The 13,799-nt window shown below is 42.0% G+C and overlaps 2 protein-coding genes across 3 annotated transcripts; both read left to right on the forward strand.

Moving 5' to 3' along the window:
- The first annotated feature begins 285 nt into the window (after window positions 1-285).
- On the forward strand, window positions 286-3,214 carry LECT2 (leukocyte cell derived chemotaxin 2). The gene is made up of 4 exons (XM_065849068.2): window positions 286-442; window positions 1,700-1,796; window positions 1,936-2,081; window positions 2,605-3,214. Exons 1-4 carry the CDS (start codon window positions 391-393, stop codon window positions 2,769-2,771), a joined length of 462 nt encoding a protein of 153 aa, XP_065705140.1. The 5' UTR covers window positions 286-390; the 3' UTR covers window positions 2,772-3,214.
- Window positions 3,215-5,279: 2,065 nt separating this feature from the next.
- LOC136107745 (myeloid protein 1) lies at window positions 5,280-13,228 on the forward strand. 2 transcript variants are annotated; one of them, XM_071814746.1, is made up of 7 exons: window positions 5,280-5,747; window positions 9,325-9,457; window positions 10,120-10,271; window positions 10,807-10,977; window positions 11,715-11,829; window positions 12,399-12,550; window positions 12,991-13,228. In XM_071814746.1, the coding sequence occupies exons 1-7, from the start codon at window positions 5,669-5,671 to the stop codon at window positions 13,179-13,181; spliced, it is 993 nt and encodes a 330-aa protein (XP_071670847.1). In that variant the 5' UTR covers window positions 5,280-5,668; the 3' UTR covers window positions 13,182-13,228. The 2 variants fall into 2 exon arrangements, with proteins under 2 accessions (XP_071670847.1, XP_065705094.1); XM_065849022.2 differs by lacking the exon at window positions 5,280-5,747 and adding an exon at window positions 8,681-8,831.
- The last annotated feature ends 571 nt before the right edge of the window (window positions 13,229-13,799 follow it).

Consider the following 13,799-nt stretch of genomic DNA (forward strand, 5'->3'; position numbering starts at 1 on the left):
ATCTGCCCAAATATTTTTTTAAGTTAATTTGAACTCTTTTCACCTTTTCCACCTACATTATCCTGATAAACTTCAGGATTGTGCAACAAGCAGGAACAGGTAGAAAATATCCTTAACATTTGGGTTTAATATCAATGGTTTTGTTGTAAACAAAAGCTGCTATTGCTAAATAGGTTGGAACCTCCACACCACCAATTAGCCAGGCTGGTTGTAGACCTTGAGAGCTGCCGTCAGGTCTTACTGTTGGCCTGAATCTGCAAGCAAAAGAACTGTGGCCACATAGATTTTCTGATTGGCTGGAAAAGTTTGGATACAGCCTCTGTTGGGGTGTATAAATAGAAAGCAAAATATTTTAGACCTTTCAGTTTGAAATCAGAGCTCTCAAGACACATGAAAATGCATAAAGTCACAGCAGTCATCCTCTTGATTGCCATCTCCAGTGGTGAGTTAGCTGCATTCTTCTGAACTTCACTCGTAACTAACTTTCTCTCTTTCTTTCCTTCTCTCTTTCTTTCTCTCTCTCTCTTTCTTTCTATTTGTTCTCTGCCATTTTATGCTTTTGAAAATAAACCCTCTCACGTTGCATAAAAACCTCCATGGAAAAATATGTTTTAGACATGATAAAGGGTTGTGGCAAAATTTTCTTGCAGTAATAATATTGATTGACTAAAAAAGAATAAGCTGAGGCATATTGATTACTAACAGCATGTGTGTTTTCTTAAAAGCCTTTTCCTTAAAGATCAGCCTGCTGAGCAGAGAGCGTTCCCAGAGATGTTTTTGTGTTTAATGTCATCACCTTTGATTCCACAAAGAATACGTATTTCACTAAAATAAAGGAAGGCTACCTAGAACAAAGAGTTGTTTTGCTTGAGGAAGGCATTAGAGGTTTCCTGCATCCTTTCAGCACCAGACCTTCAGTGCCAGCACATCATTTCCCCTGTTTGCGTATGTTCCCAGCGCCCAACAGGGATGGGGGAGTGGTCCTATAAGACTTGCAGAGGGTACCAAGTCAGGGGTTGCCTCTTCCCCCTTCTCCCCTGTAAATATCTTCCCTCTCTCAGACACCTCCAGGGCTGTAGGATCAGCATGGGTTTGACTGTGGAGTCTGGAATAAAAAATACAAGGATATTACCCTGCCAGCTGCCACTTTGAAAGAGAAATATAGAAATACACAGAGATAGAAAATACTGTTAATAAAAGGTAGATGACAGCTTTTATTTTTGACTGGAGCCCACATTAGGGCATAGGAATGAACTTGGTGGGTCTTTCTCAGCCCTGTTTTTCACAGTTTCAGTTCGATATTCCAAGATCCTGGGTGTCTCAGGTCACCTTCCAGGTAGAGACATCCCATAGCTCCAGCCCCACGTCTGCCCTAGGGCAATGGGAGAGGAGGGAGTCCCTCCATGGTGTCCCTCCAGATCTATTTGTTCTGCATTTCTGCTTTGAAGTCACTGCTTTAAGTACCCTCAAATATCACTGGACAAAGCATAAAACAAACAACAACAAAAAAATATTGCTGTTTTATTGCATTCCTAAAATTGCATTAAAAGATGAACAACTTTCTAGTTCCCTGAAGCCTGACCCATGGTTACAGCAAAGTCCAAAGGGCCCTTGCTATTGATTAAACAACACTGGCTGGGAAATTCCCTTTCTAGCTTGTGAGTTTCATCTTCTGATCTTCTCTTTTCTTCTTTTCTAGCTACTGCAGCACGATGGGCAAAAATCTGCTCAGGTCAACCTGCAAACAAAATCAGAGGCTGCGACTCCCAGGGCTGCGGCAGATACGACGACCCCAGGTCCTGGGCTGGGGTGATGGGAGATGGCTGGGTTTGAAATGTTCTTAAAATAGATAAAAAGTGAAAAAATTGGAGAAGACGAGGGTTTCTAGCTGGCAAGGTGCCGCACTGTGGTCTAACCCACCTTGCTCTTCTTCAGAGGAGGGAGGAAGCACAAGGGGGTGGACGTGGTGTGCGAGGACGGCGCCGTGGTGTTCGCACCCTTCACGGGGACCATCGAGAGGCAGGTCAGGCCCTACGGAAATGGCAACGCCATTGACAATGGAGTCCAGCTGTCGGGATCAGGTACCAGAGCTGAAAAACATGCATCTTGCAAGGCGTGATTGCAAAACGTGCCGATTTGGTTATAGAGCTTTAAACTGAGGCAAAAATAATGAACCCAGCCTGAACTGCAGTGTGCTCACATGTGAATCTGGATGAAAACTGTAACTTTGATATCCAGGTTCTGTTAATGCAGGAAAGTAGATTTGAAAAGATTACAGCATTTCACCTCTATTAAAAAAGTCAAAGGATGAAGCTGGTTCCTTTGCAGACTTTGGATAATTAAAGGAACAGCCTCTGACTTGCCCATGCAGTTTTACCCACCTTAATCCCCTTCCCCACCCTCTTCATGTTAATTTATTTACTTGTTCTCTTTTCTTGATGCTATAGGAGCATCACAGCATTTTCTGTAACTTTTCCTGCTGATGAATCTCTCACATTTTATCATAACTTGTATTTTGCTACTGAACATTATGACTTTGCCAGGCTTTTTAAACCATTTCACAGAAGAAACAGTTTCTCCCTCTTCTCTCGCCCCTGTTACCAGGATTCTGCATTCAGATGTTTTACATCAAACCAGTCAAGCACAGCGGCCCCATCAAGAAGGGAGAGAAAATCGGCGTCCTGCTGCCCATGCAAAGCGTCTACCGAGGAATTACGTCCCACGTTCACATCCAGAACTGTGACTTAACAGATCCTACTCCCAACCTGTAAACAGGTGGCTGCACATCAAGGGCAAAGCCTTCAGCCCCCAGCTTGTGTATTCATTAAATTGCTTGGGCCTAATTCATCACTCTAGTAAAGCAGAAGCCATTGAGCCTCAAATAGTTTTTTCCCATGTAAAAAGTACCCATGAGCAAAATCTGGCAGTTATCTGACCATGAACAGATTCAGAGTAAGGTATAAGAGGTGTTTTAAAGCTGTTATCACGTCCTGCACATCACTGCACTCGTTGATGACGGCTGAAGTGGTGGGGAAGGGATGAGTGGCTGGGGGGTGGTGGATCCTCGATGCACTGAGCTGTGCTGCAGCTCCCTTGTCTTGGACTTCTCTGCTCCCTTTGCAGCCAAAAATGAAGATTTCTTCAATAAGTCAGAAACTTCGCTTGTGCTTGCATATGAAAAAATCACATTATTAAAGAGCTGCTTCACTACAAATCGCTTTGAATTCCTTTGGTGCTGTCACACAGTTTGGGTCTGGTTCTGCTTTTTTAGTGCAGCTAGGGAGAAAAAAAATACCTGTATAAAGCTGAAACCCAAATCTTTCCTGGGGCCTACGACCCAAAACATAAAATAACATTAATGAAGTAACTTATTCCTTTTCCCCAGACTCGTGCTTCAGGATTACCTGGGCACACACAGGTTTCATTTTGTCCAAGTGAGGCATTTCTTTCCATTAGCAAATCAGCTGAAGATTTTTCTGGGGTAACGAGCTCTTGTTAATAGAACAGGCCTTCTCAGGCCAAGGCTACAAACATGCTACTGGGAGTCTCAAGGGCTAAGGTGTTCTACAAGTGCTGCAGGCTCACATATTTACTAATGCAACTGCAGCCTTGGATAAGTAGAGAAGCTGCTTCAGTGGGAGCTGTGTATGTCCTGACAGCAGATTGATTTCTTCTAAGAAATTACAGGAGAATATTTGATACACCAGTGAAAAGTGCTTAACCTGCTGCGTCCCATTCACTTGCCCCTGGAACCACTTTAATTTTGCTATGGATGAAAAATCAGCACATCCTTATAAACATACGGCCCAAAGCTGCAGGGGCAGACAGCAACCAGACTTTGAAGGTAAATCAATGCAATTGAGTTTGCTGTGAAAATATAACCTTTTCCTTTTACCGAAAGGAGACATTTCAGAAAAAGTCCCCAGTGTCCTCCTGTTTGGATCAATTTTTTAAATTGTCACGAAGTTGGTTGCCTGCAGAAAAGAAAGACTCCCACCTAAGTTTCCTGCTTGGTTAAAATCCCAGGTCCTAACCCAGTTATCAGCTTCTCATCTTTGAAAAGGGAAGGTCCCAATCAAAGCCCCCACTTCTCCATGCGAATCCTAATGAAAGACTGAGCAGGACTCTGAGCCTCCAGCCAACACACACACCGGTTTTGCTCCTCCACGGGTAACAGCTTCACTTGCATGTTAACGACAACATGGTGTGTCCCCAGAGTCTGGTTTCACAAACCTTTTCAGGGAGCTCTGATTTGTTTTCCAGCAGCGCTTTGTCGCAGAGATGCAGGATGCTCCTGCAGGCGCCTGAGAGTGGCACAGGGCAAATGTTAAATCTTACACTTTTAGCTGGGGCCATCAGCCAGCAGCAGCAAAGAAAAAGTAAATACCACTTTCTCTTTCAGGTTACAGAGCAATTGGGGTAAAGGGTATAAGTAAATCCAGCTTTATCTTTTCAGACTGGTAAAAAAATAACTGGCTGTAGAGGAAGGGAAAGTACAACACGTAGCTGTTTCTGGGAAACAAATAAAGGGCTGGTAAAATACACTGTTCTAGAATATTCGAGGTGAGGAGCAAGGGGTTGGGTGAAGTAGCAGGGGCAAGTTGACTTTACATGCAAGAGTTGGAAACTCAGGCCACGCAAAATTGCCTTATTTCTGCACCGGTTCTGCAGGGATCCTTTTCCTTGCAATCCCTTTTATTTTATAACTTTGTATCACAGGGTCCAGGAGTAACTGCCTAAAGTTGCAACCCAAACTACACTGTATCCTTCCATTTCCCCAAACATTAAAGGACTTTTGGAGGAATCAGCCTAAGCTTCATCCACCCCATGAGATAGGATGTAAATTGCAAAAAAATTTTGTGTTGCTCAATCCTCCTTATTAAAACTTGCCTAAGTCAGGCTTAGTAAGGATGTTAATAAAGGCAGATGGAGACTTCAGTCAGAAGATTTTGGCTGATCAGCTGGCGCAACCTGCTGATTTTCCAGCGATACTACAGTATAAGCTGTGTACACAAAGCTCAGTTAATCATTGAGGCAAAATTCTCTTATCTCAGCCTTGCCAATGCTCAGAGGCCTAAACAAACAGCGAGTGGAATTTGTTTTACATTGTGCCAGATTGATTTTCCCCATGAAAGTCTGTGCTGCTAATTGCACAAGTAAATTTTTCTACAGTTAATTTTTAAAACATATTTTGTTTTGTAATGATTAGCACAAAGAATGTTATGCATTTTTCAAAGAAATGGTTTTTAAGGTTCTTTAGTAACATATTGTCAGCAGCTCAGCGTTGACTTGCTCTCACACTGAACACACCAGGCCAGCCGAGAAGGACAAAGCCAACTGTTCTGCGAGATGTATCTATTACAGGAAGAGGATTTACCTTCTCAATTGCCTCCTAAGAAGCCTGGCAAAACTACAGTTATGATACTGCAACATTAGCAAAAAATGAGATGTGCAGCTCTCATTTATCCAATTTGCTGGGGCGGCAGCTCCACAGTGGCTGCAAAGAAGAAGGACTTTGTGGATCAAATCATCGGTATTTGGATGCTGGCTGAATCCTACCGAGCAGAAGTATGTGTAAAGGAAATGAAGGAGAAACCAGCCTTTGCTGAGGGGCAACCAGAGGGGAGTGGCAGCACAGCTGGAAGGAAACCACAGGCCTTGGCTGGGGATGGGATTCGCTGTGCCTCAGGGTTTGGCCTTGGCTTTTGCTGATGTCTCTGCTCAAAACGTCCACTACCATTGCCCAGGTGTGTCTCACAGTTTTCTAGCTTTTTTAACTCTGAAAACCTTAGTCCCTAATTTTACCATCTGACTTTTCTCATTAATTACCTTGTCACTTAACATGTTGAGGGACTAGTCTAACATTTGCAAGGTTTATGGCCACATGCATGGCAGGTACCATCTATCCAAAAGTCCTGGTGACTGGCAGTGGACCCTCCTGAAACAGGACAGAATTTACTCAGCAGCGTCAGGGTGTCTTTGGAAAGGCTGAATAGCAAAGTCAGGATTTCTCCTGGACAGCATCAGTCCTAACTCATTCCCTGCCTCTTGATATCAGCCCAAACACTCACATTTGCCCGCTGCACTCTTGCTCAGTCCCTAAGAATACCTCAAAGGGACTGACACAGCCAGGGAAGATACTACTGATATAAAAGGGGCAAACCGGGGAACTCGCACCATTCGTTCAAGAGAAAGTCGCCAGCGTTTCCCAAGTCAGTGTGCTTCTCGCAGCGCTCTGGGCCGGCTCCCTCCATCTCTGTGCCCACTCCCCGCCATAGGGAAGGAAATGGTGCAACTCCAGCTCCCAGAGCTGTGCAACACCAGCCAGTTGTTCCATATCCTTCTGTTAGTGTGTGCCAAGCAGCCAATTCGGGTCTTTCACAACTGCACCTACCGACTGTTATATTGGCATCTCCGTTGCCCAACACAGGATCCCAGCAGGTTCGGGTCAGAGCTTCCTCACGCCCAAGGTGAGAGCTCTGTCACCTCCAGCTCACCCAGGAAAGACAAGGAACACACTGAGAAATCTGAACTGCAATATCATACACTTGAAAACTGCTCTATTAAGAATACTTGACAAGAAGTGCATTAGATATGTTATCGTAACAAATGACAGTTTGCCATGTTTCAGCAAGACCAGAGCAAAATATATGGAGAAAAATAAAAAAATATACACAGCTATGAGCAGTTTGGAGTCATCTCTGTAACACAAATGAGACAGGGGAAAAAAAAAAAAGTAAAAAAACCACACAAAGAAGCAGTATCTTGGAGTTATTTACAGAGTACCAGACTGCAAAACAGAATTCGGAGAAAAGCTTCTTCAGTGTGTGTGCACCTGTAACACAGTCGCACATCTCTCCTCGTGCCTACCAGCTTGGCTGGCTATACACCCAGCCTCTGCTTCGCAAGGCCTTGTAGAGTTGATTGAGGTGCTGCAGTTCCTTCCTTGGTAAAATTAGGAGCATGTGAGCTCACAAAAGCCTATAAAAATCATTAGCTTTTCAAGGCAGGTCTGCCTCAGTTAAAATTTATATAAATGAGATGTTTAAAACTACTAGTGCAAACTGGCAGCCAGGAATCAAGCAGAAATTAAATTTAGTTGAGAGATCTAACTGCAGAAACCCTACAAGAGACCCCTCAACTGGGAATGGTGGGGCACCACCCAAATAAAGTCCCTATTTTTAAATGGCTTTATTTCCGACAGGAAAACAAACAAACACACATCAAACAAGCAAACAAACAAACAAAAACCCATACAAACAACAAAACAAAACCCCAACACTTACAACAGTTAGTATCAAGCCAGCCAAGCTTGGAAATGCTTTACTACCTCTATTCCATGAAATCTTCACCGAAAGATGCCACCCATACCACCTCCCTTGCTGATTCTCTCTGCTAAAGAAAGCCGAGGAGATTTGTGAAGGTGAAAAGGTCTGGAAAGAATATTACACAGGGTTTCCCAGCTTGTAACAACAAAGGCTGTTCCTGGCAAGGGTCACACAAACCCACATTTTAGCACCCCCAAGTCCTGAACACTCACTGAGAGCTCTTACCAGCACCTTGTATCATTTGTAAGCCTGGACTATGTTATATTGAGGAAAGTACAACCAAAAGCCCCATCAAAACTAGACTGAGGGGACATAACATTTATATAAATGTTTGTTTGGTGGTTACAAGTGTGAAAAACAGCAGTTCTGGCAGGATGGGTAAAAATCACCAAGGTCACTTGTAATAACCCCAGGGAGGGCAAACACATTTGTTTAGATGCTCTTTGCAAACTAGAAGTGAGGCAGAGAGACATCTGTTTCTCCTCTGAATAAAACCTGCAGGATTCCAGAGGTTTCTGTAACATGCAGGATCAGATAGTTCATGTGAAAACACCATGACTCATTTAAATTTCATACTAATTAAGACATGTCTGTAAAGAAAATCTAATGCTTTTCTGTAAGTAGTGCAGAAAAATAAAACTGAAGGACTAAGAGACACTAAGGAGTCTGCTTAATGGTACAACACCTGAAATCAAACGAATACTAAATGAAACATTTTAAAACCTAGGATTTTCTAACTCCATGTCAGTTATGCCATGCAATTTGGTTGGCAACTGTTTCAGAACTTGAAGATGTTTTAGTAAGAATTCAATTGTCAAAAAACTAGGGTTTCAGTGAAAAGACTTCATGAATTTGAGTGCACGCTAGGTGATAATTTCAGCTGAACAGGAAAAAAAAAGACAAGTTTCCATGCAAAAGCATCTGTATTTCTTAGCCTAAGTGAACAAACATTACAACTGCATGTGTTCTCTGTCACTCAGTTAGAAAGCTCTAATGGGCACACACACCAGGAAGGCAGTACTGGAATGAGCAGTGAAGGACTCACTGGTTACATCCACTGTGGAGTGTTGCTCATCTTTTCCCTCCAGCTCAATCCTCTGGACCATATTCTTTGTTCCTACCATTTCTGGCCTAAGCATGGCCTTGCTGCAGGAGGGGGAAGAAAAGGTGTTAAGAAACCATTCCACCAGAGCTTCCTGAAATGTGGGATTGTTCATTTCCATCTGTTACTGTGTGCTAAGAGACCAATTATATCAGTCTTTCCCAACCAGCTCTAACAACTGTAGACATCCTCAGTGCCTAATATGGCAACACCATCTCCCTGGAGCTGTAATACTTTTCTCCAGACTGATTGGCCAAGACAACAGACTCAGGTTTTCAAAACACATAAATACCCCAGTCAGCTACCGCTCAACGTCTTTGATTTGATCAAAGAACACCGGTGAAACAGCCACAAGATGTCAGCTCTCAGCCTGGTGGCTCTGGTCAGCTTGGTGTCCACTGGTGAGTTGAAATCACTATATTGCAGTTGGTCTTCACTGGTTTTAGGCAGACAGTAATGAATTATTGACATTTCTCCAACATAAATAATGCTGAGGTTTTTTCAATCTAGTTTGACAAAGAATAATGGTAATAGGTACAGTTATTAGTATTATAAAATATGGAATTAGATGGTGCATTTATAGTCATATAATTACATGTTTAGAGGTTTCATGAAGTGAAAGCAAATTTGACTTATTTCATAAATATTGAAAATATTAATCTGTAGCTTTGCTTTGTTCAGTGTATGTACCTTAAAATAAGACCTCAAGAAAAATAGATCAAATCTATACAGTAGGTTGTACAATGTCCTTTCACCTACAGTTTCGGAAATTATGAACTCCCAGGAGCTCAAGTCTTCCGCTTTAAACACTCTATTTTGCACATTAACGCTTTCTGTTGTACTGTACTAAGAACACAGTTGGATTTTCCCCATTTTCCTCTTTTGCACGTAAAGTTTTTGCCAAGCAGCTGGACACACACCCACCTCAACAACAACACAAACACTGGGCACAGATCTGCAGCGGGAATCCCACCAACAGAATCCGGGGCTGCGACAGATACGGCTGTGGCCAGTTCGGTGCCGACAGGTAACGCAGCAGGAGCAACGGCGATTGCTCTTGCTTTCCTACATGAAATCGTCAGACAGGAGAAAGAGCAGAGTTTAAACAGAAGTTGCTTATAGACCAGATATTTAACTAACATTCGGCAAGAGCTTACAGGAAGTAGATTAATTTACCCAAGTCAAAAGTCTGCCAGCATTGTTGTCTTTAAGTAGATACCTCATAACAAAACAGGTTACATTTCCCTGAAAAATGGTTTTATATGTAGAATGACGCCTGCCTTTCCTGAGTTTTCCTGTCACCTCATCTCCTCAGGCACTCTAAGAAATGTCCATCGTCATAATTCTGAATTTCTAAATGAGGAAATTCCAAACGTAAGATTCTATTTTACACCGGTACAGATTATTTTGGGGTAGAACAGGCGTACTTTTCTATAACAGCTTGAAATAGCCCATGAACTTGGGGAAATTAAAAATATACTTAAAATGTGAAATCTCAGTTGCCTTTAAAAAAGATCAGACTAATACAAAAAAAAAAAGATGGATCAAAGCCACTATTTCTTTCCAACTTCATTGCAGATGCAAAACTTTTGTTAGAGAAGCTTCAGATTTTGCGTGGTGTTTAACTGATGTATTTATCCATGATGTTAAGCCTGACAGAGTTCTCTAATCACATATTTCTGTTTTCAGGCACAGTGGCAAAGGAAAGCACGTGGGCGTGGACGTCATCTGTGCCGACGGAGCGACGGTCTACGCTCCTTTCAGTGGCCAGCTCTCCGGACCCATTCGATTCTTTCATAATGGAAATGCCATCGATGATGGAGTCCAAATCCAGGGATCAGGCAAGTCATGACAGCAGATGTTATTCTGAGGCATTTATTTATTCATTTTATTTACTTGAGTAAGGTTTCTGTGGCTCTTCAATTCAAGCAAAGGGTTGACTAATTTTACACCTTCTCTAGTTCCTGCATTGAAGCACAACTAGACTGCTGCTAAGAAATATCAGAAATCAGCACCACAGCTGGATATAGTCCTTTTCCTATGTTTTTCTTGGAGAGGAGGGAAGAAGGGAGTTGAAAAAACAGGTAGCAGGAAAACAACCACATAAATTAAAAAAAAAGGAAACAGTAAAAATGAAGTATCAGAAATATGCCCTCCGTTTTGCTGAGAGGACATTTTCCTGTCGCTGTTTTCCAGTTCACTCTTTTCCCCAGCAATCCAAGAAATTTTGATTTCAGGAATGTTGGTACCTTGACTATATTTCTGTTTCAGCATTATAGGCTCCAGGAAAAGGTTAGCGGGGAAGGTTTCTTGGTCACTCCAAGAATAGACACAGCTGGTTCTTCCTGACCTCACATCCTCTCCCGTCTCTTCCAGGTTACTGTGTGAAGCTTGTCTGTATTCACCCCATCCGGTACCAAGGCCAAATCCGCAGAGGGCAACAACTCGGGAGAATGCTGCCAATGCAAAAAGTATTTCCTGGCATTATCTCTCACATCCATGTTGAGAACTGCGACCACTCTGATCCTACTCATCTGCTTACACCTGGTAAAAATGAACAAACAACAACCACCACCAACAAAAAATTGCAACCCCAGAATCAGCAGTATAATGAATAAAAATGGAGTTATTAATTAATTTCAAATAAGGACAATAATATAAAATAGCAATAGTCTCCACTGTCTTAGGTTCTCCCCAACAGCAATATCTGAAAGAAAGAAAATAAGCATTATAAATATAGCAGGACAGGACTGTAGGCATCTTAGAGGAAGAAAATATATCAGCTTATCACGTTCTATTTCTTGTTCCCCCATGACACAGCAGCATCAAGTCTCAGCAATAAATTGAATCAGGCATCTCTTCTGCTTGTGCCCTTTTAACTGTTAGTGCTTTCAGTACTGCATCCTGGCAGACTTTAGGATCGATTCTTTGCAAATACCAATACTACACTGGTAGTAATGGAGGACTTAAAAGAGCCCAGTCCTATCAGCCCAGGCTCAGAATAATAAACAAAACTGAGTCTTTTCCTGTCCCTCAGATCACACTCTAGGAACTGCAATAATTTTGAATTTTTGTCTCTAAAGTATATTCCTTATATGAGATAACCCTAATTTAGAAACGTTACAATCCAGTAATCCTAAAGGATTACAAATTTTGTGGAGGAGACATCCAACTACATGTGGGATGCAATTTCAGTATTTTCCTACCTAAAATGAAAACTAGTAGCTACAAACACTTAGAACCTAGAAGTTAACTTTGTTTTGCTATGTTTCTGTATTTCTAAGTTGTTCCACCATTCCCACAACAAGACACACGCTGGGCAACACTGTGCGCCGGGAATCCCACAAACGAGATAAGAGGCTGTGATAGGTACGGCTGCGGATACTACGGAGCTCCAAGGTACTGTAAGCAGAACACATGGGTTTTGTTGTTGCTCCACTGAAATAGAGTTGAACTTTGCTTAAGTCAGTTAAGAATTACAGCTTTGAAGGTTTAGGTTGGACATGAGGCAACATTTTCACTGCAAGGGTAATGCAACAGTAGAACAGGTTGCTCAAATTGTTCGAAAAACCTCTGTGCTTGGAGGTTTTTATGACTCAGACCAAATTGTGTTGGACCTGACCTGGTGCTGGGAACAGTCTGGACTCAAGTGGAAGGCTGGACTTGATGTCTTCCACAGGTACCTGCCAACCAACATTTCTGTCACTTCACAGTTCCGTTTAAAGGCTTGGAAGAAAGGCAGTATTTTTTCCTCCAGTTTGCAAAACTGTAGCTCTAACAGATGATCAGCCCTAAACGACATGACATCATCTACAGCAAAAAGCTTTTTATAGATTCTTCAGCGAGTCAACTGCGTCAACACTGTCTCAGTACAAACAACACATTTCCAGATCTTGTAGCAAGCTAACTGATCTCCCTCTAATGTTAGGTCTGACAAGAGACTTTTCTAATTATGTATTTGGTTCTAGACGCAACGGGAAAGGAAAGCACACGGGTGTGGATGTCATCTGCTCTGATGGAGCAACCGTGTACGCTCCCTTTTCTGGCGAGCTCTCTGGACCCATTAAATTCTTCCACAATGGAAATGCCATTGATGATGGAGTCCAAATCAGGGGATCAGGTAAATAGCTATTTTTCATTTAATGTTTCTTTGTCTTGAGGCCATGTAGGATGTATTATCTTGCAGCTAGCCAAGTAGTTAAGCAAGGTACATATTTTGGAACATTGAATCTTCTATCCATTTACAAACAGAACTTTTTGCTGCTATGATAGAATGCAAATAATTGAGTTCTGTAAAATGCCTTAGAGCTATTCTCTTCACTAAAGCTGGAATTCCCACCTTCTCCCTGCCCCCATCTTTCCTTCTCCACCAAGCCAACAACTCCAACCACTATCTCTATTTTTTAAGACCACAGTGTCTTCACTTTATTGGTATTTCCACTATTGCTATCTTAGCGGAAAAGACAAGAGAGAAAACATCAATATTTCTGAAATAGTTAGTATGGAAGAACAAATGCTTCATCGGTCATCTGATGTTTTCTATCATCTTGTTTTCCCCAGGGTTCTGCGTAAAACTACTCTGCATCCACCCCATCAGATACAATGGTAGAATTTCTAAAGGGCAAACCCTTGGGAGAATGTTGCCGATGCAAAGAGTATTTCCTGGGATCACCTCTCATATTCATGTTGAGAACTGTGACCGTTCAGATCCTACTAGCAATCTCGAAAGGGGAAAAGGGCAGAGGGAGTGAAATGGCAATGTAGTAAATTCCAAATAAATTCATCTCAGCATCCAAAAGCTGTTGGTGGTTTGTTGTTGTTGTTTTTTTCTAACCACATGGACAGCCTATGTGAGTGAAGGAAGGAAAAATTGTATTTGACAGAATTTAAGAAGTTGCACAATATGCACAACAATTTATATTCCTACTGATTCAATACTTTGGATCTTACATAATATTGCAAGCTGCTAACATTAATATACACTCCAGATACTCGTCAGGCACTGTTTTGTAAGTACCTGTAATTGTTGTGAACCTTGTATCTTAGGCTAATTCAAAAACTTCATTACACCTTGGAAAACAAGACTACTTTTGATTTTGAAGGCACCTGAACTGAAGAAAAGTAAAAGGAAATTAATTGAAACACTACACAAGGCATAAATTATGCTGTTTGGAGTCATTATGCCCAAGCAACTGGTGTCTCTACGGGATATCAAAAGGGACGCCACACAAGGAAAAAAGGATTTGCATTTTTGTTACAATCTGCATTTACAAGAGAATCAGGAAATTAGCAATGACTGATTATACACTTTCTCAAGGAGTCTGAAAAGTCAGCGAGTATGAAGACTAGTCCAGCCCTGCACGTGGCAG

Source organism: Patagioenas fasciata, chromosome 14, assembly GCF_037038585.1.
Source record: "Patagioenas fasciata isolate bPatFas1 chromosome 14, bPatFas1.hap1, whole genome shotgun sequence".
NCBI lineage: Eukaryota > Metazoa > Chordata > Aves > Columbiformes > Columbidae > Patagioenas > Patagioenas fasciata.

Coding starts and splice junctions, on each gene's coding strand:
- LECT2 (XM_065849068.2), top strand. CDS start 391: ATGAAAATGCATAAAGTCACAGCAGTCATCCTCTTGATTGCCATCTCC. Junction 443..1,699: donor CTTGATTGCCATCTCCAGTG/GTGAGTTAGCTG, acceptor CTTCTTTTCTAG/CTACTGCAGCACGATGGGCA. Junction 2,082..2,604: donor AGTCCAGCTGTCGGGATCAG/GTACCAGAGCTG, acceptor CCCTGTTACCAG/GATTCTGCATTCAGATGTTT.
- LOC136107745 (XM_071814746.1), top strand. CDS start 5,669: ATGGGATTCGCTGTGCCTCAGGGTTTGGCCTTGGCTTTTGCTGATGTC. Junction 9,458..10,119: donor GGCCAGTTCGGTGCCGACAG/GTAACGCAGCAG, acceptor TTCTGTTTTCAG/GCACAGTGGCAAAGGAAAGC. Junction 10,272..10,806: donor AGTCCAAATCCAGGGATCAG/GCAAGTCATGAC, acceptor CGTCTCTTCCAG/GTTACTGTGTGAAGCTTGTC.